Here is a 23,319-nt window from a genome sequence, read left to right as displayed (position 1 = left end):
CATTTCCCCGCCTGAGTTCAGACACAGTGCATTCAGACCGCGGTGGAGACCTCCGCCATCCAGTTCTCCCTCCAGCACACACACAAACGATAAAAGCTCAACCACGCTCCTAAGCGCTAGGAGCAGCTGCAGAGGCAGAACCCAGCGTGCTTGGCCAAGAGTCTCCACATTGGTTCTGTCAACGCAGCCAACCTGAAAGCAGCCGTCACAGGCCCACCTCTGCGCTTGGCGTGGTGCAGCAGAGTATCAACCACAAGGAGAAGCCAGGAAACGTTAACTCCCAAAGCCTGTAAAGCAGAAGAGCCAGCTAGAGCGTTCCAGGCAGCTCTGCCCTGGGTGCAATGGTTATGAAGAGAAAATCATGGATGGTGGTGTGGTCAGTGAAAATGAGCTATAACAGTATGTTAACAAGATCCAAAGCGTATAATTGCTCCCACTGATAGCTGTCCAGCACCAGACAAGGGTTGAGATCCTATCTAGCTGACCCTCTCGTTACTATATTATTTGAGAGCCTTAATAGTCTTTTTAAATGTGATTAACAATACAACACCCCTGGGGGGAAGGGCAGGGGTGTTATCGGGCTACAAGGCACAGAAAGGCCTAGACCAGGAAGTCCATGGTAGACCAAGAACTAGCACTCATATCTCCTAGGGCCCAGGCAGGTACCCTTACCACCGGACCATCCTTCCTCACCTCTTAAAGAGGAATCTTTTTGTATCTGTAAATGCACAACTGTCTCAGCTGTAGAGGCCATTCTTCAGCACTTTCCCTTTTGTGGGGTGGAGAAGCTGGATCGAAAAAAGGGGACGTCTTTGAAAGCCGATTGCCACTCTTTTGTGAGGACCCCTCTGCTTTCTGACGTTGGCCAAGGTTTTGTCATGGGAGGGAATAGATGGTTTTTCTCCTCAAGGTTCACACTGTGGCAACGTCAATACGTTGTTTATTGAGGCCGCGATGCTGATGGGTGAAGGAAGCTGTATTTATCATCCACACAGTATAATCTCTCCATCCTCTGCATATTTCCGTCTGCTTAAGAGGCTTTTTTCCCCCAGAGGCCACAGTTAATCCTATCTAAGTGCAGCCAAGGACCTGCCTCTGGCTTGCAAAACGACTTCACTTCTTTTATCCCTTAGAACTGAGCTTCTCGGGGGGTTTTCCACACTGTGATTTTTATCCTCAGCTACTCAGAATATCTGTCCTTCAGCTGCAAGTCCAGAACCCGCTTCAAAGGAGGGGGTCAGTCCCACAAGTGTTTCCAAAAGAGGCTGAGTTGCAGAAATTAGAGCTATAGCATATGTGGGAGTTCATCTACCCTGTGTTATTGAATAGAACCTAGCACACTCTTAGATGCCAGTCTTAAATAAATCACACTTAAAGTCTTAGAGCACTTGTAATAACTCATTTGAGAACTGGGCATCAGAATGAATGGCCACTGAAAAAGACTTTGACAGGATATATACGAATGTTTCAAATTACATCATCACAGTAATGGCAGAGTTATATTGATTGATGACAGCACCTTTAGCCAAAGTCTGTTCAACAGTCATCACTCTTACTGTGACCCCCCCAGCAGAAGAAATCTGTCCTGTTACAAATTCTACTGTACCAGCAATTATCAAACTAGCCAATGGTTTCATTAGCCTTTAAGTTTAGTTCATCCATGAAACAGGTGAACCTGAGACCTTGGCTGAGCAGCAGAGTTGAATCAGGTAAGACTCAGATTGTAAATTCTTTGGGGCAGGGACTATATTTTGTTTTTTGTGTTTGTCCAGCACCTAGTACAATGGGGCCTGACCCATGACTAAGGCGCCTAAAATAATAACAACAATGTGCATTGAAAATACAAATATATCTTCTTTCAATTGGTTGGACACTGTCCAGAATTATTTTTATATGGAGCAAATAAATATAATTTCATGGCTGGGACAATTTCAGCTTTACTAGCGGTGGGAGGGGTGGCTGTTTTCCAGCATAAGGACTGGCCAAGTTTCCACTCAATGGGTCAGGTCCTCAAATGGCCAGGTCCTCAAATGACTTCATTAGAACTATGCTGACTTATACCAGCTGAAGCTCTATCCCTATAATCCTGAACAAAATGAAAAGAGATTTTAGTGAAAAATAGCATTTTATTCTATTAGCAAAAAGGGTGGGTAGATTAAAACATGCACAGGAGAAGAGATCACTTCCCCCATTCCAAGAATCAAAGTATATCACAATATATTTTAAAAAATTGTATCATTAGGAGGCAGATGAAAGCACATGTGAGTTCAGCATGAAGTCATGGTTGTTTATGCAGTTAAATCGCTCTTTATCATACACCAGACACATAATGACTTTCTAAGGCTCCCACCGGACTGATGATCCAACTCTGTAATAAATGTTGACAAGTTTTATATAAAACTGTATATCACTTTCAATTCCCACCGTAGCCATTTGAACCTGTGATTAATAACCTCACAAATCTTATCTGTTTGAAAATAAGAGGAGCTGGGCTTGTTTCCTTCAGATTAGGGTTCACAGCTTAACAACAGGAAAATAGCCTGCTGAGATCATTATGGTTTTCATGGCACATAAAAGTAAGAGATCCCCAAAAAATTAAAAATATGTTTAAACATTCATATCACAAAGCAAATAAGATAGTTCACGATTCGTGATAACATTGATTCATGAAGTCTGTAACCAAACAATTGCTTTTTATCTAACAGAATAACTGTGAACGGAGAGATAGGCTCTTGTATTTTTACACTGAAATCCTAATTGGCCGAAAAGCTGTACCACTAAAAATAATATTCAGAGTCATATTCCTTGGTGATTTGTCAAAGTGAAATGAGAAAGCTTTGGAAAAAAAGGCCGAGCAAAAGTAAGACAGGACTTCAGATTCCACATCCATATCTGGATTTGATGCTGGCCAGAATCCAAGACTGTACTGGGGAAAAAAATAGCTCACTAGAGACCATGTCGGGGCTGTCTCAAAAATACCCAGCGTCCTCCGACTTTATTGTGGGTCCCGCAACAGTTCACAGACCACATGGGGCCAAAGAAGTTTTAAAAATCCCAACAGCACAATGTTAGAAGTACCCTGATGGAAGAGCTGAGCAGATCAAACAGCTGAGGGGAGAGAGACAAAGCAGATTTCTCAAGCTAATATTCGGCACAGAACAAAAAATAACTGTTTCAATGGACTCAGGTTTCTCCTAATTTTAGTCTCCTGGATGCTGCTGTACAAAGGACAAAACTTTGATGGCTGTAAAATCAGGTAATTATACAATTAGCTTATTCAGGCTGGTTAATGCTGATTCAGTGGTGGAGGAGATGTCCCTACACAAGGACATATCTTGTCATTGGATGCTCAGTGTTACATGGTACATACACATTTGTTTTTATTCTTAATTCACACACTGGGTCAAATCACATAGATCGATAGATTAAGGCCAGACAGGACCGCTGGATCATCTACTACATGCCTGAAAAAGTCATCCAGTTACTCCTGAATTGAGCGCACGTTGCGTTCGACAAAGGCATATCACCCAGAAAGACATCCAGTCTCAAAGGCAAATATTTAAGGTGCTTACAAGTCCAGACCAGGAAAGAGTCTGGCAGGATATATGAGAACGGAATAGCTCTATTCAGACTAGGCAAAGTTCAGCTTTTGAATAGCAGTGACAGGTTTCCACTGACTTAATAAAACTTGTGTACAAATGCCTAGAAACAGGAAAGTCCAGAATGGATCAAACCAAGGTGCAGCCACTCCAGTCCCCCGCTGCATCAGAAGAAGGAGCAAAGAACTCTGCAGTAGGTGGTTATGGTATAGTTTACCCCAGGGCTAGTTCCCTCCCCATTTCCAACAGTAGAACCAGAACCTCAGCAGGAGGTTCTGGAGGAGCGGGAACTGGGGCTGCAGCCTGGCGCACTCCAGATATACGTGCGCCAGGGTCTCCCTTGTGCCGCAGAAGGGGCAGGTGTCGGGGCGAGGGGTGAACTGCGCCAGGTACACGCCCGTGCTCACAGCTCCATGAAGGAACCACTAATTGATGTCCCCAGCAGGCCGCGGGGTCAGGGTGGAATAGAGGCTGGCCCACCGGGGGTTCTTGCCCTCCACAGGTGGTATTAGGTCCCGCCATTTGGTGTCTGGGCAGGACACGAGGGCGAGGAAATGAAGAGTGTGGAGCACGAGCGTGTACAGATGGTTCCTGGGTGTGGTTCGGAAATGGACCAGCTGCAAGTCTAGCAGCCAGCTCGGTGCATGGGGAGAGGGCGGCCGGGGGGGCTCGCGGAGCCGGGGCCCGATTAAAAGCTCCAGAGGGCTAGGACTAAAGGGGGGGGGGAGCGCCCTCTCGCAGGACCCGCTCGAGGTAAACCCGAGCAGTGGGGGGCAAGGTTGCCCTCACCTCCTGGAGAACGCGCCAGGGGGTTCGAAGGGTGGAGAGCCCCATGCACCGAGGTTCTGGCTGCACTTTTCCCCACACTTGTTTATATATGCACACCCCATCCAGGGCCCCACAAAGTCGCAGGACCTCCTTGTCAACCTCCTCCTAGCCCTGGTCAAAGTGGCCATCTATAACACCAGGGAAAGGAGGTTGGCTAGGGGGACGCTCTGTGACTGTGGGGCTTATTTCCGTTCCCTCGTGCACTCATGCATCCGGGCAGAGTTCCTCTGGGCAGCGTCCACTGGCTCCCTAGACACCTTTCGGGAGTAGTGGGCACTGTCCGGGGTTCTCTGCTCGGTGTCCCCTTCCGGTTCCCTCTGTTTGACCCTCTGACCCTCACGCCCTTTCCTGTTTTTTCATTGGTTGTCCCCCAAACTCAGTTGTGTCCTGGGCTCAGTAACTCCTCCCCTTAGGCTGGGGGAGGGGCCTTTAGCAGTGGAACTCCCCAGATAGATCCAACAGTAGAGGTTGGACTCTACCCTGAAGCCAGAAGTACTTCTATCCCTTCCAAGGCTGTTAGTTATTTTTTGAATCCTTACTATGGCAACTCTAGATATTCTTACGTTTATAAATGTGCATTCCTTTTCTGAATCCTGCTGAGGTCTTGGCCACAATGACATCTTGGCTGGTGAAAAAAGTATTTCTCTTTATCAGTCTTAAATATGCCACCTTTCAGTTTCACTCAGTCTTCTTTGCTTTAACACTCAATGGGTGAACTATTTGAAGCAAACAGTTTATTCAAATTATTTGTGAAGTGGGCGTTGTTTTTGCTAATTTGTTCTTTGCTCGCAAATCTTCAATGAATAGTTTGGGAGAACAAAGATTATCCAACAAATTGTTCACAAAATGGTCACTAGGAGAATTCATTGTTTTTTATTTGGTTTTCCTGGCAGGGGAATGGTCACTATACTTTTTTCGGTTCCCTAACTGGATAGAAAACCTTTAGCTGAACAGGAAGAATTGCAACTTATCCACTAACATCCTTAGAGGTTTTTAAGGCCCTGCTTGAAAAAGCCCTTGCTGGGATGATTTAATTGCAGTTGGTCCTGCTTTGAGCAGGGGGTTGAACTAGATGACCTCCTGAGGTCCCTTCTAACCCTAATCTTCTATGATTCTATGATAAGTGATCAACAAATTTACTGTGCAAATAATAGAGTTTTCCCAGAAGAGCGGACACCCTTGGAAATTGGCACTAGTAGTTTTCCTGGGTAGGCTTTTCCTTTCTGTGACAAGTTTTACGTCTCGATTTTCTGCACCGTTCCTTTGAATCCATCCAGTATCACTTTGTCCCCTATAAAACAAAGCCTCGAATTAATTAGAGACGGTCAGAAAACGTGGGGAGGGGAAAGGATTCTCTGCAGAAAATTGACTAAAGAAACAACAACAACAAAATCACTTTAATCGATAAACCCAGACCTGGCTTTTCTAGATTTTCAATAAACCCTAAAACTTTTGACTGACTGGCTGAATTTTTCAGTCCCAGTTTCCAAATAATAATAATTAGGGCTGTCAAACGATTAAAAAAAACGAATCACAATTAATGGTGAGATTTAAAAGAATAGTCACCATTAGTCACAGATTTAATCGCACTGTTAAACAATAATAGAATACTGTTTATTTACATATTTTTGGTGTTAGGGGGAAGAGGGCGTGTGCGTGCTGCGGGAGCGCTGTATCTTTAAGCAGCTGTATCTTTTTCAGCCATTAGCAGTTCCTTTCGACAGCATTCACTCTTTGAGCCAGCAAAAGCAACAGACAGGCTCCCTGTTCCCCAACCCCAGCTCAGCATTCACTGGGTACACGGGCAGGGGAGCGGGGGACACCCCGACATCAGTGCCCCTTCTTCCATTCTGTGCAGGAGGCAGGCTCCTGGTCCAGAGCAGCTTGGCCTGGTGCAGCTCTACTGGGGGGGGGAAGAGCTGGAGCAGCAGTGGAGCAGGACAATGGGAGGAGGGGCACCCCTGCCCCAGAGGCATGCAGCGGTGCCCCCTCCCCCCCTCCTTGAGCATGGCATCCTGGTGTGCAATTAACGCTCAGTAAAAAAAAAGTGTTAATTTGTTTTGAGTTAATCGCATGCGTTAACTGCAATTAATTGACAGCCGTAATTATAATTTTTTATTATAAATATTTGCACTGTAAAAAAAATTAAAAAGATAGTGCAGTCTACAAATTGAAGCATGAAGGGGCATACAAATGGTTTAGCATATCTGGCACATAAATACCTTGCAACACTGGCTTCAACGGTGCCATGTGAACTCCTGTTCTCACTTTCAGGTGACGTATTAAGAAGTGGGCAGCATTATTTCCCGTAAATATAAACAAACTTGTTTGTTTTAGAGATTGGCTGAACAAGAAGTAGGACTGAGTGGACTTGTAGGTTCTAAAGTTTTACATTGCTTTGTTTTTGAGTGCAGTGATGTAAAAAAAATAATTCTACATTTGTAAGTTGCACTTTCACAATAAAAAGCTTGCACTACAGTACTTGTATGAGGTGAATTGAAAAATACTATTTATCTTTTTTTACAGTGCAAATATTTGTAGTAAAAAATAATAATATAAAATGAGCACTGTACACTTTGTATTCTGTGTTGTAACTGAAATCTATTCGAAAATTTAGAAAAACATCCCAAAATATTTATCATACATTTAAATTGGTATTCTATTAGTGTTTAACAGTGCAATTAAAACTGTGATTAATCACAACTAATTTTTTTAATCTAGTTAATTTGCTTTGAGTCAATCACTTGAGTTAACTATAATTAATTGACACCCCTAATAATAGCAATTTTTCAAATGTTTGTTTCTTTGCAGAAAATCCCCCCAAAATTGTAGAAAAATTTCAGCAAAAGAAAAAGAATTGTTTATTTTCATCAAAATTTTCAATGGGAGGGAAAAAACTTCCTTTTTAGTAGCTTTGTGTCACAGTTGTGAGGGGGAACAGAGTTAGTGTAACATGGGAAACACCACTTCTTTATAGACAGTAACAAGAAAAAGTATTAATAAAGAAATATGGAAACCCACCTGATTTAAAATAGGAGGTTGCACCCTTACATTTCATAATACAGGGCAGCCCATACTCCCTTGCAATTACAGCACCTGGAACAAAGGAGAGTGAGGTATTATTCTCATTAATTATGTGTATTATCGTAGTGCATCGGAGGTCTAGTTTTGGTCCATGACCCCATTGTGCTAGGTGCTGTATAAAGACAGACCAAAAAGCTGCACCCAAGGAATTCTGCTTTAAATGCCATATTTGTCAAAAGGGTAATAAAATGGTCATAACTTGCCCAGGAATTAAAATAATTTTCCCAGCCAATGACAATTCAGAAGATGAACAATATGCCATTAAAGGAAAATATAAAATAAGAGAAAGCAGTTAACCTTAAACTCATATGGAACATAGGTAAAAAAAAACCCAAACAAATCAGATAGGATCTTATAAATGAAATGCAGCATTTCATTACTGCACAGACATACAATATAAGAGGAAAGAAATCTGTGTTTGTCCACAAGAGGTCTCTAGAGTCTTTTGTATCCACATCGTGACCTGCTGTCCTGTCATGTAATGCCAGACATCATTTAGGGCTGAGTTATTAGTAAACCAGTTGTCCTTATACCTTTTGCAGCAAGGTACACTGAAAATATTATGGACATGCATTAATATGGACTATGCCAGGTTCCTTTGGGTTACTGCATCTCAGCAAAAGTAACTCACCACCTTTCCTAGACAAATTTAGCCTCAGGGCTTCTTAATACTATGTTGTTTAATTTTGTTTTTCAAGGCTTGGGGCAGATTTCCTTGAAACAACATTTATTTTGATGCCATACTTAATGCAGAACAAACCAGCAGTCCCTAGATAGCAAAAAGAAGAACTGAAAGGAGCATGCCACTAAAAACTATCCATTCTTTTGGTGTATGAGTATTACAAAATAAAAAAATCTTGTGAGCATTTTTTTATTTAAACAAACATTTAATTTTTGTTATAATTACTATTGAAAATGCAGGTAAAGGTATTCTATTAAAGCCCTACTCTTGTAGTCTTACCCAGGGATGAGTAATATGCTGGATGAAAGAGAAACTAATATAAAACGAAAGATCTATTTTAATGCAACATTATGACTGAGATTTTATTAACATAAAAGTTAGAAAATACACAAATATAATTTCCAAAGCGTCCCCTAACTCAGCTTCTTTGCATGGATTTATTATGGCTGTATATGCTTTAAAATACAGTGTCAACCAAATATTTTTAAAATGGCATCTAATTTTGTACCCCGTTGTCCACAATGCATTTCAGGAACAGCTGATAGCATTTAGACATCTAACCGCTTAATTATGACTCCAGATCAGATAGCCAGACATCTAAATGCTATTATTTGCACCCACAATTCACTGCAGGCACAAAATCACAGGTGCAAAATTAGAAGCTTGGACTGAGGCTCCTTTATGTTCAATGTAGCTAAGTTGTTGTTATGAAAATCATGACCTTGAATTTCCAGACTTTGTGCAATGAAAGTCTTAATCATAACATGGCATTAAAGTGTTTTCTGATTAAATTTTTTATTTTTAAAGGCAAAGCCAAGAACAACATTGAATGAAGTCCCACAATATATGTGCTCAGTTGCCTGACTAATGAAGCTGTGCAGGATATTCCACACAGAAAAAGGGTGTAACCAAAGCGGTGCTAAAAGTTTGATTCAAACCACAGAAGTTATAAGTAGTTTGGGTGTTGCCATATAAGGGCTGGTTTTCATTTAAAGTTTATACCAGAATACTATGTTGGTCAGGGGTGTGAAAAAACACCCCCCGGCAACATCGCTTTGCCAACAATCCCCCCAGAGTAGATGCAGCTATGTCAACAGAAGAATTCTTCCATCAGTGTAGTAGCTAAAGACGTTTGGGGAGATGGTGTTCCTTCTGTCAGTGTACACTACACTAAGGGGCCTCAGGAAAAGTAATAATCCAACAAAATCGAAAGTCAGTGCATAAAGAGCAAAAGATACACCTAGGAATACAAATGCCCAGGCAGAATGCAGACAATCATCACATATAAAGGATGGACTACAAGGTCCACTTTCAGATTCAACTACTGGATTTTAACTGAGCAAATACAGAGATGCAGTAAAAGTTGTAACGTTGTGAATGATCCTACTGATTTTGACAATATTCCCTATCCGTAAAATGGGCAATTCCACTAAAAACGATTGAATCTTTCAAAATTGTCCGCATTTTTAAGGGAGCCCACGGTAATGGAAAAATGACTCATGGATTTTCATTGCTTTTTAAAACATTCAAGCACTGCAGCTTCACTGACATAAATACTCATGGAAAATACATTCTACTGTGGAAAACTACTATAGTCACAGAAAGCAAATGCTGGTTGTAAAATGTGCAATGAACCTTATGTTGTTTAGTTACGGGGTTATCTGATCAGAGACAAATCAGAAAAAATACCATGACTGACACCACAAATTTTGCTTATTCACATTTAACCACTCAAGCCTCCACAAATAATTGTGAATGACAGATACATTTCGAGAATATTGTGATTTGTTTTCAAAACAGTTCACAAAGAGAAAATAAAGAGGGGAAATTCAGTGACCAAATCAGTGGTTATGAATTGTTCACCCAACCTGTAATATACATACCATGTGATAGCACTCCTCCCATTTCTGTGACTAAGCCTCCCAGTAACGGAAAGCATGAAGTCCAGCCGACATCTATGGTTGCCACAATTACTATATCTCCTTGCTTAATACTGCTAGTTTCTTGAATGGTCTTCAACACACAGGCTGTTCCTTTAGCCACTCCATGACTAATTATTATGCCTGATGCCCAAAGCAGCAAAAACAACATTAAGCAGACATTATAATGAAAATGGAAGATTTTTAATCATGATATAACTGGCTTGTTTTGTCTGAGCTTAGCATAATGAATGGGATTCACACAAGGCCAAAATGTATGTACAAAAATGCAGTGCCGAATTGGTGGCGGTTTTAACTGTAGGTGATCTCCTAAAGAAGATAGGTGAGAAGTTGGGGTCCTGCTCCATTAGTGGGGCTCCTAGGTGCCACCACAGTGAAAGTGCTAAATACAAGCTGTCATCATATGTTGGACCAGGCTTGAAAATATCCAACTTTTTTAAAGCTGGAAAAGTAACTAGTCAGAATACAAGTTAAAGGCTGCATCTGGCAATTCCAGGACTAGTTCAATGAAAGATAATTTGGCAACACTACGTGCAACACAAAACACTGAAAGATATATAGCCCGGGCCTCACACTAAAACACTAACCCAAAATTCTTCCAGCTATGTAGGGAAACATGACTAGCTGCACCAAATATCTTGAGTGCATGCTTGTGAATCACAATGCCACATCAAGCTCTGTGCATGTCTCCTTGCTGCTAACTTATCAACTGATATATTGCACCAGATAATGGCTTGACTTCTAACTATCTGTGTAATAAAGGGCATTTATGATGGCATTTCAAAAGTATGCAGCAGTGGCTGGACTCTGCTCCTGCTGAAGTGATTGGTAAAATTCCCATTGATCCCAATGGGTGTGAGCAAAGTTAAGCCAGCACTGAGGGCTTTTGAAAATCCTACAGTTAATATCTTTGAGTTGCTTCCTGGCTGTTCCCTCTATAACTTCATGTATATTCTATGGACTTCTTTACATCATTTACCTGTTAAACCTTCTGATGCCTAACTGGATGCCTTTCTGGAAGATACGCTTTAGTCAAACAAGTTACTGTGATGTAACTAAATAAATTCTGTGGCCTTGTTATACAAGAGATCAGCCTAGATTGTCATCTAATGGTCCCTTCTGGCCTTAAAATCTATGAATCTATATGAACTGCTAACTCAGTTGTACACTCTCTCCATTCTGTAGACTTTCTCTCCTCCTTACCACTAAGCATGGCCCCAGCTCTTGGTGTTGAACCCTCATCAAGTTGTAGAGGAACTGGTCTGCCCACATTCACCTCTGGGAACTGTAATATCATCTGATGGTCTAACATTCTCCTCCTCCTGCTCGCCCTGCAAAAGAGGGAGGAAAAGAAGGATTAGGGTTCACACATGCCCATGGGAAACTTATTCTGTCAAAGTATTGTCATGAATGTAATGAACCACAAAGTAAATTCCAGGCACTGGACTGGAAGTAAAAAGAGGCTTAGAAGCTCTAGGCAACACAAACATCTTCAAGCTTCACCTGAGGACGATGTCTGCAGATCTATGCCATAAGACTTCTCCAATCTCTGAGTGTGTTAGGAAGAACAACAAGTCCTCATCTGGCAAAAACCCCTGTTGGGAATGACAAAGGTTATTGGACATACAGTGACCCCAAGTTTTCAATGATTAGTGGGACATACTGTCAAGCAGTTTAAAACTAAAATGCATTTATTCATATTTAACAAAATCTACTGTGTGTGAAAATTTTTCGTTAAAAAAAAGGTTTGGTTTATTCAAGCAATCTCAAGCACAGCTTGAAATTCAAACACAGCAGCATTATCCTTGCTCTTATTAGCATCAGCATGAGAATAACCAGTCTAGTTTCATGGCTGAAGCTAAATGCAAAACGTATACCAGCAGCATAGAATAAATGAAGAACAGTCAATTAAATTTCTTTCATGATACATGTAATGAGTTTTAAATACAAGCTGATGTTTCCAAAAGTGCTCAGCTCAGGCCTAACTCTGCTGCCACTGAACTCATTGGTAAAATGCCTCTTGACTTCAATATGAGCCGAGTTAGACCAACACAGAGCACGTTTGACACCCATCCATCTGCATTAACTTGACAGTGTCCCTTTAAAGTTTGCCCTGGTATGAAGGAATAAAATAAGATTTCACCTCTTCCACCATATGCTTAGCCAGAGCCCAGTATGCTGTCTTGAAGAAAGCATAAACCTTCATAGCTAATGCCTTTGAATATTCACGCTTGGAAATCCCTTCTCTTGCTTTTCTTACCAGAAATGGAAGTATGAACCTGAAAAACCAAGTACCAGGTTACAAGGCTGGCTTAAAACAAAATAAAACATTTGCATTGTTCCAGGAGGTCAGTTGAGCAATCTCCTCAAACCAACACCTACTTGAAATGCTCAGTAAATGGTGGCCTTATGCCTTAGTGATAGCGTTGGACTCCACTCAATCCTGTATCCCACAGTCAACTCACAAGCCAGAGCGACCCCCTCATTTTCTAACTATGGTCCCATCCGACTCTGGCACGAGCAGATCATGGTAGAGACTGAATTGCCTAACTGCCTCCTTCATTTGGAGCCACTTCCTGGATACTAGTCCATCTGGGTGGATGGGGGGTTACCACAGGCCAGGAAGCCTCATAGAAAGTTAAGGGAGGGCTCACCACAGCCTGAAGGGGTGGGGTCGAAGGTGGCAGGCTGTCAGGAGTACAGTGGGAGAAGGTACTGAAGACATGGTACATGGAGGTGGTGGGATCCAGCCACCTTAAGTGGAGAAGAGGCTGAATAAGAGTTGCATTTGTTCCTCAAATCCTAGGGCTGGTTCTGTGCCTGGTAATTTTGTTCCTCTTGAACGGTAACACTTTTTTCTCCATTAAAGCCTAGATTCTTAGATGACAAACCTTATAAGGATGTACACCTCATTTTGACTTTATTAAATAATAGCATTTAAAGAACCTTTGCTATACTCTAGTATAGTGTGGCTCACGTAAGTACTTCAACTGATGGCTCTCGCACGATAAAGTTCTTAGGGGGAAGCAATCAGAACAGCACACACTATCGCTCCAGAGCAGAGCACAGAGAATCCTTGTTTCATTGTAATGAAATCATCTGACATCCAAGTCACGCTCAAAATATTACTGGGCTGCCTTACTTTCTTAACCCAGTGACTGGGGGTTTTATTGCAGCAATGGCTTCTTCCACTGATGCTTGTGTTTTCTTCTTGGAAACATGGTCATACTCCAGAGCTTTTTGAATAAGCAGAATCAGCTGGGCAGAGTCATCAGCCCAGGGTTTAATCCGCAACTCTGCCTATAAAAAACAGATGAATGATTTCAATGTTTTGGCACTGGTATAACTGGCTTTAAGCATCCTAATTATTTTCAGCCCGATTTCCTGCAAGTGACTTTTAACCAAAGTCAAAGACATACTGTTCTTCTTTCCTAAGCTGCTTTCCTAAATCAGCAGAAGCACATCCTCACATCAACATACTTAGGCCTGGTCTATACTACAAAGTTTTGTCAGCATAGCTGGGGTGGCAGAACCCCCAGTGTAGATGCGGCTATGCCGACAGAAGAATGTTTCTGTTGATATAGCTAATGTCATGCAGGGATGTGGCATAGCTGTGCCAGAAGAAAAACTCCCTCTGTCAGCTTACACTGTGTCTGTACTAGGGGGATCTGCCATCATAGCTATACCGGCCAATGCTCTGTAGGGTAAACAAGCCCTTGACGTCAGTTTAATTGGCTAGAAATATTGAGAAAACAGAAATATTGTTTGAAGCTAATATAAGATGCAGGACTGCAGCCCAGTTTTTGCAACTTCGATTGCCATAATCATAATGATTAAAAGTTCTATAGTGCCCATATGTCCCCATTGTCAATTCCTTGAGCCCCATTGTCAAGTCCCCTAGCCTGCTACTTTCTCCGAATATGTACTGCATTTTCCTATGAGTAAACGAAAAGCATGTGTATTCCTCATGCATTAAATGTAAACATTCCACTTACTTCTCTGAAGCTGTGGAAACCGTACTCTTTCAGAAAGCTCTGGAATGTCTTCCCAGCCTCTCCACTGTCAGCTGAAAGCAGCCATGACACTGCTGTCTGGAGAAAGGAATTTGCCATGTTAACTTCCCGTAGCTGCTAATTTACAAATATGCTTGTTCTCTAATAGGCAGCAGGTTTAAAACAAACGTGAGGAAGTATGCACAGTCAACAGTGCACAGTCAGCCTGTGGAACTCATTGCCATGGGATGTTGTGAAAGCCAAAAGTATAACCAAATAAAAAACAGAGTTAGATAAGTTCCTGGAGGATAGATTCATTAATAGCTATTAGCCAAGATAGTCAGGGACACAACCCCATCCTCTGAATGTCCGTAAACTGCCAGAAACTGGGCCTGGATGAATCACTGGAAATTGCCCTGTTCTGTTCATTCCCTCTGAAGCACCTGGAACCGGCCACTGTCAGAAGACAGGATACTGGGCTGGACGGACCATTGGTCTGACCCAGTACGGCTGTTCTTATGTTTTAAGGTGTTGAGCAATTGGATGCACTATATTGGTGAATGAACTATACGAAAAACTGTTTTGAAGCTCTGTTTTTTATTCTCCAGCTGCTACACCGATCTCATTACTACATAGATTGTAAGCTCTTTGTGGCAGGGCCATCTCTTTGTTATGTGTTTGTACAACACCGAGCACAATAATATATGAATGGGGCCCCTAGTATGACGGTAATACAAATAAGAAATAACAATAATAATTAGGCCACGCACATTGAATATGGAGAACCATCATGGACTTCAAAACTGTAATTTACCTGCTGTCAGGTAAAATAACTGGCATCTAGCCAGATGTGCTCCTGAATTTCCTTAGAAACCTGCCAAATGTTCTTCAAATGTGGGGAGAAGGGGGGCGCATGTCAGGCAAATTAACCATTTTCTGTGATTTTCTCCCCAGCTCCAGCATGTTTACTCAGGCTGAGTAAACACTGCAAAAGTATTTATTTGTCTGTAGTCAAAGTTTTAAATACATTCACTATGACTCCACACAGAGTCCTTTTGCATTTGCTTTATGAGACTATTTACGCAGCCAAGTTTTGATGGCACTAATGTTTCCGGACAGCAGATTTTAAAGCCATCTGTCCTTCAAGAAAAAACTATTTTAAAAGGCACATGTGAATGTCTGGGATGGAATTGCTTGCTTGCTTATCGAATTCGGGGATGTGCATAACAGATGGCTTATCTAGCCAGTCACAGCTAACCAACACTGATTGAATATCTTATATTTGCAGGGCACTGCTGGCAATTAATCCACAGAGTCAAATAAAAATTCTCAAAAATATTCATCCCCTACAGAATGGAAATCACACACTGATGACATGGATCTGTTAGCGGACACTGGACAGGAAGAAAAAGGGGTTATATTTATCAGGCCAACTATTTGTTATGAAATATTCACTCAGATCTAGTAATTAACAAGATCTAGCTCCTCTCAGCCACAGAGGTAGGCATACAGCATCCAGTCTTTACATATTGCAAGATGACTCCATGCATATTTCATGCTACTCTACCTGTGGATCCATTTTTATGAATTCTGCACTTTCCCCTTGGTCTCTAACAGCCTGAATGATAGCCTGGAAAAAACAAAAAACAAATGGTTGCATTTTTACAGGTTCAGCTCATAGAATGGATCTTGGCTAGTAGAGAGTACACTGGACTTGGGGGTTTATAGACATACACACACCCACACAACTTCTTAAAGGAAAATATCTTAAATGCCCATTTCAAATACTCTCTACCCCAAATTAAAATAAACTTAAGATATTCACCCCTCTCCCCCGCAGCCAAAGGCCCAGATAAACAGACGAACTTTGAACCATGAATGCCCTGAAGATCAACACTGTTGAGCTCTGTTGGTCAAACCAGGGAAGCAAATTCCTCCAATCAGCCCCAAATATTCAAATATAGGGACCATGAGCTGAAGCAATTAGCTGATCTCAACCCTCTCAACAGAAAATGAGAAGAGAGAAGTGTCTCTATTAGTTAGAACCCAAACCATCTGGGACTGCTAAAGGAAAAGCAGCTCCTTGACTTGAACCCAGAAGAGACTAGAGTGCCAGTGGAATGCCCTCCCACAGGTGAGATACACCTGGTGCATTCTGTACCCAGTGTATCTTCTGGGTGCTCTTCCAATGGATCCCCAGATAGCACTAATCCATTTGGGAGATGCCAAAGACAAGGAACGTGTCTGATAAAAATGATCACAAATGTTGGGATTGCCTGGTTCCCAGCCCAAACTCAGTCCACTCACCTATGCTGCCACTCCTGACTGATAAAAACACGAGGGGGCATAGCCTCAGGTGTTGTAAATAGCCATAATTCTGTTGAGTTCAACTGAGTTACGACAATTTACACCAGTTGAGGAACTGGTCCTATATAGGCCAGAAACCTATTAGTTGTCTCATTGATTTGGTTGGGCAGTAGATTCCCTGCCCTATGATTCCTGCCTGCTACATGGAAAATGAAAACTAATGCCTTCAACAGAGGTTGCAGTGTGAAATCATTTGCTCTACAACAACTCCAAAGAAATGCTCCCTTTCCTAAACTCTTCATGAGCTCAGAGGTGTCTTGGAAGACAACTGGGGTACCAGTATGGCTTACCTCAACTGACCTGGGCAGCTCCACAAACAAAACACCTGGGCAGGTGTTACAGAGTACAGCAATAGCAGCCATAGCCTCAAGGGTCCAATCTGGCACAAGAGAGAAAGGAATTCAGAGAGTATTTATGGACAGTGCGATGGGAATTTCAGCAGCCAGACAACCTGCGATTTTGCTGTTTGAACCCAGGCTGCAATAACTTGTAATGTTGTTCCATCCTTCATGCTGCTTTCAGTCAAGGGGGAGATTTCAAAGGGCTTTATTCATATGCACTAAGGGTACATCTACACTGACGGCGGCAAAGTCGCCACCGTCAGATCGACTTATCTGGATTGATTCAGCGGTCACTGAAGACCCGCTCAATCGATCCGGAAGTCGACGCTGTTAATCCACCCCCTCAAGTGGCGTAGCGCTGCGTCGACGGGAAACCTCTGCGTAGCTTGCGTATCTCTCGTCGACTGCCGCCGAATCGCTAGGTAAGTGTAGACCAAGCCTGAGTCTTATAGAGTGTAGCTAGATCTAGGAACAAATGACTGTTTACGTGGTTAGCAGTTCTGGGATTGATTTTCAGTAGGATCTCAAACAGGCCTCCTTGTCCTGTGGGTGACCCACTGGTGAGGATATGTTACAAGTCCTTGTGCCCAATCCACAGAGGACACGAGCCTTTTACAGCCTAAGCGAGGGAGACTTGACTCTCTAACTCAAACTGTAGACCAGCTTATACTTATTGCACTGGAGGCCCAGAGACAGAGCTGGAGCTGCTCTGTCATCATTTATGAATACTGTGTGTTGAGTCGGTCATTGGGATCTTTACTCCATTAATACGTTGGTTTAGTTTAATGGGGGGTGGTCAGAAAAAGCAAGCAGGAAGGGAAACAATGGCTTAAAATAAGTCATCTCTCGGGAAACACGTGAGATTTGTTAAGACATAAGTCTGAACTATTAGCTTTGATGTGTCAACCTACTGGATCCAGCCAACCTACAGAAGGCTTTGACAAGCAGGGACAAGGCCTAGGAACCAGAAGATTAAAGGACTATCACGGTTAAAAAAGACACTCTCGCACAGGACCTGCTGGGGGTATCTGAAGAAGTTAGACCTGCTTAAGTTATCATCTAGGGATGGTGAGCCTTTAGGTAAGAGAGACATGCTTGTAGACTTTAATTTTAAAATTCTTTTTTTTTCTCTCTAAATGCTTTGAATCTACTGGTAAATAGATAGAGTGATTTGTTTTAGAAAAGGTGTTTTGTCACTGTCTTCATCACTGCTTGCAGACTCCAGAAGTGAAGAGAGCTGCCGGTGTCTGAACTCAGATTGGACCTGATGGGTAAGAACAGTTGATTCACAGCCTGGGGCCCAGTCTATGAGTGGGAGAATTGCAGAATTCCACCCCAGGAGAGGAAAAGGCATGAAGCCTGACATCTGAGGGGTGCACTTGGAGAGACCAGAAAGGGGACTGAAGTGCAGCTAGCTCTGTAACTGTGACAATCCCTACTTCAAACTCAAGATGGCAGTTGTCACGTTTTCGCATGCAGTTTTGGCCAGGCACACACCTGTTTGCTCACTTTTGTGCACTCACACCCGTGTGTGCAAAATTCAGGCATCTGTTAGTGAGAGTGATGGGGTGTTTGCACTCGGACAAGTTGCATGTGTGAAATTCTAGCACCCTCTAATTAAATGCTTACAGTTTATTTATACAGATTCTGTTCTGTTTCACTTTATGACCACTATAACATATATAGCTAAGCAAGCTAAGACGGTACGCAATTAAATCCTATAGTCCAGGACATAAACTAATCATCTTTGAGGACAAGGAAAAAATTCTCCAGCCCCTCCCCATATATAGCATTGCACACATGCCCATGTACAACAGTGTGTACACACAGGTTGTGGAGGAGCTCACCTTCTTCTAAACAGAGAGAAGCCAGAACCAAACCCCTGAATCCAAATGATCCCACCTCTGGGGGAAGTTTGGATCTGCACTTTCTGTCTGACCTCCAACCAACTAATTGGTCAAACCCCATATCTAAAGCCTGCCCACTCCCTGTGGCTTAATCTGGATCGAGATCTGAAATTTGTGTCTTGAGTTGCTCTTTGTTTCTGAAGCTTTGGATATCTCTCTACAGCCAAAGATAAGCAGCTGGACGAAATGGACCAAATGACCCTATCTATTACGGCAAATCCTATAGTCTTAAAAAGCATAAGCACTATAAACTTTGGAAAGGCAGCATATAAATTAATCTCTTACGGTTTTCTCCTTGAGACAAGGTGCTAATCAAATAAGTGGGCCACATCGCAAATGTTGCAGAGCCCATCAGCGAAGTTAAAAGTGCCTAAGAAAGAAACTGTCAATTAGAACAGAGCCTGCAATGCCCTGTCCACTGCTTGAAACTGACTTTTAGGGCTGGGTGAGCTGTTTGGAACCTCAGCTCAAAATTCAAACATACCCTGAGATCAGAAAGTGTTCCATTAACCTATGTTTACTTTTAATTTTAAAGGGCATGTGTGCTTGCTAGTTTCAGATTAAGAAGTGGGAACTTCACAAGAGCAACCTCTATCATGGCGTTTCTCACCAAGCCAAGACCAGCAGCTGAAATACCATTTAGTGAGGGAGCTCATTCCCATGACATTTCCATTTTAGATGGCTGTGGTTCCACCCTTACTTCAATCCACCGAACCAGTTTCTGCTCCCAGTTGTGTTGATGTAAAACAAAAGTAACGTCATTGAAATCAAAAGGTTGACTATGGCTTTACATCAGAGTAAATTAGAGTGGCCCATTGTACCATTGAACTGCAAATCAAATGGCATGGCAGTTCACCCAGGGTTCAAAGAGTAGTATCATCTGCTGTGCTCATTTTGAAAACCCCTTCAAAATAAACAAAAAACAAGGGATGTATGACAATAGCTATAATTATGGTTGAGTGTTCAGCCTAAGAGACAAAACTGGCTTCTCAACAGCTTGCAGTCTGCCATAATTCATTGCATGGAAACATTTGCTGTCATATGAAATAGTGCAACAAAGAACAAAAATACTTTGTGGTTAGGCCCCAAATCAGCAATGTAATTAAGCATGTGCCATACATTAAGCCTCCCCATTGACTCCAATAAGACTGCTCATGTGCTCGAAGTTAATTAATTCCAGAGGGCTAGCCGTGTTAGTCTGTTTTCAGCAAAACAACGAGGGTTCTGTGGCACCTTAAAGACTAACACATTTATTTGGGCCTAGCTTTCATGGACAGAAACCCACTTTGTCAGATGCATGAAGTGGAAACTTCAGTTTGGTAGGTGTATATACACATGCCAGGATGGGTGAGTTACATCACAGTGAGGAGGGCAAGTGTTAACCAGGTAATTCAATCAGGGTGGATGAGTCCCATTCCCAACAGTTGATGAGAAGCTGTGAATGCCAAAAGAGGGAACATTATTTTTGTAGTGGGCTAGCCACTCCCAGTCTCTATTCAGACCTAGTCTGACAGTGTCAAGTTTCTGACCATGAAAGCTTATGCCCAAATAAATTTGTTAGTCTTTAAGGTGCCACAGAACTCTTATTGTTTGGAAGTTAATTAAGCATCTTATTGAATGGAGGCCTTGTACAAGAACTCTCATTTGAAGATCTCAAAATGGTTTCTGTACAAAGGTGGATAAGTATTACTATTCCCATTTTAAAACATGGGAAATAGAGGCACAAATATAAAATAATTCAGACACCAGGGAGTGGCTAAGAATATACAGTAAATACAGTAAATACAGGACCTTAAAAGATAATAGAATAATATTTTAAATCTCTCTACTAATCTTTTTCCTCTTTCTTTACCCTCTTTCTGTCTCTCTCTCTTTTCTTCCACTCCTTCCTTCTCTCTCTCCCTCTCTCTCTCTCTTAGTTCTTTTTTACTACTATTACTACTTTTATTTTATCTTCAGATACCAACTTAAGTAACACACGAACTAGCAATAACAAACATAAAAGTCAGCAGTCTGGTACGTAATCACCTTCTCTATCACATTAATATCAATTTTCTTTTGCTTACATGCATGACATCTGTAGGTAAGATTAAGAATTCATTTTTGTTTGTAGTCACTTACTGCGCTCACTGATTTGTCCAAACAAAAGTCAAAACTAAAACTAAAATCAATACAGCACTTAGTGGGGAAAGTTTGTGGGAAATGACCAGTAAGTGCACCAGGCCAAATAGCAAACCAAGACAATTGATTCTGCTTTTGTTGTTGATTTGGGAAATTTTGGTTTGAAATCGATGCTGATTTAATGAATTAATCTAAAAAACAATACAACCAGCGCTACGAACTACTTACATCAAAATATTCCGGCAGAGTCCGATCAATATGGAGATACGTCTGGATGGCATTGCCGCCAGAGGGAATGCTGAAGGTTTTGAGTCGCTCGACCCAATGCTGAAGTCTAGAAGTGCTGCTCAGCAAGAACTAAGAAAGGCCACAAAAATGTATTGCAGTTTTTAGAAGTGACCAGACAAATGTAAAAAAACATTAATAAGTACCAAGCTGGTATTGATAGCAATAGTTAAATGTAATGTCACTCCTAGCTGGCTTGAATTTAGCTGCTTGATTACTAGTTGCTGAATAAATTATTCAGTTCATTTTAAGCTTTCTCCCTCAAATGGTTTATTTGATTAATCAGTTTTTCTGGTGTTTTTCTGGTGTTCTTGACATTTTAACAACTCTATACAAGCGATATGTAGCTATATGTAATATATAGGTACATGCTATTTCTGGTTTAGATATATGCAGTATGTAGAAACCACACTGTCCACCACGTAACCATTTCTGGGGCAGCTGTTTAGGTGTTGGAGGGGGTTCTAAGTCTTTTAATCCTTTCAAAGAAATCAGCATAATCATTGTCATCCAGAATAAAATGATTGATTTTTAATTGATTGATTATGGATTTGTAAACCCTATTAAGAAAGAGAAGAAACAAGCTAATATCTATAATAGTTTGGCCACTCAAAAGATCAGGCGTTGGTGCTTCTTGATAGAGAACAGAAAACAAAATATTTCCACAGCTTTTGTATCCTATTCGAAATAAATGAAAGGGCCCATGCACTGTTAAATAAACTGCTGGCATTATTTTAAAATTAGGAGGATAAGAATTTCTTTTAATCTCAAAATCAGCACCTTCTTACAGTACTAGATCAACAAGTTGAAAAAGAGTCCCAAAACCACGTGTAGAACTGCACTGAACTCCAGCAATCCCCAGCTGGTACACAACCCCCTCAGGGGTCAGGTACCAGATCCACCATGGACTCAAAGAGCTGTAATCAGTTCCTTCACTGTCCTTTTCCCCCTTCCATTTGGCTCAGCAGAGACTGGGCACAACAGAGAACATGACTCCTGATAAGAGTTCCTCTAGACCACAAACAGTCAGGACCCTTGGTTTTATGGTTCATTCTAAAGAAGGATGAAGATTTTTAGTATAAGAATTCAATCACCTATCAATCTGAGGCCCTACAAGAAAGCATGGAGGGATTATACTCCCTTCTCCTCCCACAAAACAGAGGGGCTTGGGTGCAAATGAAATCCTGAGTAGGCTCTTCACAAATGTTAGACCTCAAAATGGACAGGCCTGCCTTACGAGGAGGCGACGTGGGCGACCACCCAGGGTGCCATGGTCAGGGGTGCGTCATGGCCAAGAGGCTGCAGAAGGACTGTGCCCACCCAGAAGGTGGAGGGAGGGGGTTAAGTGTCCCCTCCTCACCCTCTGAGCAGCATGACACCAGCAGCATTGCTTCCACTCCACCCGCTGCTGCTCTGCCTGCTGAAGGGCGCCAAAGAAAGTTCACACAGGGCGCCATTTTCCCTAAGGCCAGTCTTGCAAATGGAAAAGCCTTAAAAGATACCCTATTAGGAAACCTCCAATGGTACTTCCAGTGTTACTGCCTGCACCTGACAACATGCCCAAATCAACGAGGGACAGGCCATCCTGAGATCCCGGAGAGGGGCACTTAGTTCCTCACCCGTGCCAAGAGCCTTCCACTTTTTTACCTTCACAAGCTTGAAGCTATTTAAGATCTTTCTCCACGTTGGCAATTCTCCATACATCACAACAAGGTCATAAGAGCTCAGCTCAGGCAGTTCCTGGTGGAAGACACATAATAGACAACGGGAATTAACAGAAGAACTAAATGTTTCAGTTCTAAGAAGTCCAAGAACCTAATTAACACTTACTTGTCCTATCAAAGAGGAGAGAGCTTTGTTCTTCCGATGCACCATGTTGGCTTGTTCATATGAAACAGCAATAGACTGAAAGGAGAGAACAGACATCCTTAGACTGTTTTGTGGAAAGAACAGATAGCAGCTGTTCACTGCTACATGAGTGGAACTGGGCCTAATCTCTGCACCTCTCATCACCATGCCTTTTTGCTGATGATCGCCAAGAAGTACATAAATAATAAGTAACACTTTAGGAAAGCATTTTTTGCCTTCTCACCCTGTGCGTCGCAATCTAATAATTGTAATTATATTGTTCTCTGCACTGTAATATATAGAGTACTTATATAGCAATAGACAG

At 41.9% G+C, this 23,319-nt stretch overlaps 1 protein-coding gene across 2 annotated transcripts in view; it reads right to left on the bottom strand.

Annotated features, from left to right (window-relative positions):
- Positions 1 to 2,118: 2,118 nt before the first annotated feature.
- The window catches only part of LOC137147806 (rifampicin phosphotransferase-like), a 59,663-nt gene continuing 38,462 nt past the window's right edge, over positions 2,119 to 23,319 (bottom strand). For both annotated transcript variants that reach the window (XM_067540193.1, XM_067540194.1), the window contains 14 exons: positions 22,977 to 23,051; positions 22,794 to 22,886; positions 21,090 to 21,218; positions 19,026 to 19,110; positions 16,783 to 16,871; positions 15,693 to 15,755; positions 14,129 to 14,224; positions 13,276 to 13,433; positions 12,277 to 12,412; positions 11,637 to 11,728; positions 11,337 to 11,464; positions 10,077 to 10,256; positions 7,449 to 7,523; positions 2,119 to 5,718 (listed from right to left, as the gene is read on the bottom strand). In XM_067540193.1, the coding sequence (XP_067396294.1) occupies positions 5,663 to 5,718; positions 7,449 to 7,523; positions 10,077 to 10,256; positions 11,337 to 11,464; positions 11,637 to 11,728; positions 12,277 to 12,412; positions 13,276 to 13,433; positions 14,129 to 14,224; positions 15,693 to 15,755; positions 16,783 to 16,871; positions 19,026 to 19,110; positions 21,090 to 21,218; positions 22,794 to 22,886; positions 22,977 to 23,051 (1,455 nt within the window). In that variant the 3' untranslated portion in view covers positions 2,119 to 5,662. The remainder of the gene's footprint in view (positions 5,719 to 7,448; positions 7,524 to 10,076; positions 10,257 to 11,336; positions 11,465 to 11,636; positions 11,729 to 12,276; positions 12,413 to 13,275; positions 13,434 to 14,128; positions 14,225 to 15,692; positions 15,756 to 16,782; positions 16,872 to 19,025; positions 19,111 to 21,089; positions 21,219 to 22,793; positions 22,887 to 22,976; positions 23,052 to 23,319) is intronic.

Source organism: Emydura macquarii, unplaced genomic scaffold, assembly GCF_026122565.2.
Source record: "Emydura macquarii macquarii isolate MOO-44397 ecotype Brisbane River unplaced genomic scaffold, CSIRO-AGI_Emac_v2 contig_561, whole genome shotgun sequence".
NCBI classification, from domain to species: domain Eukaryota; kingdom Metazoa; phylum Chordata; order Testudines; family Chelidae; genus Emydura; species Emydura macquarii.
Note: the sequence above shows the minus strand (reverse complement) of the source record. Positions and strands in the feature narration are given on the sequence as shown.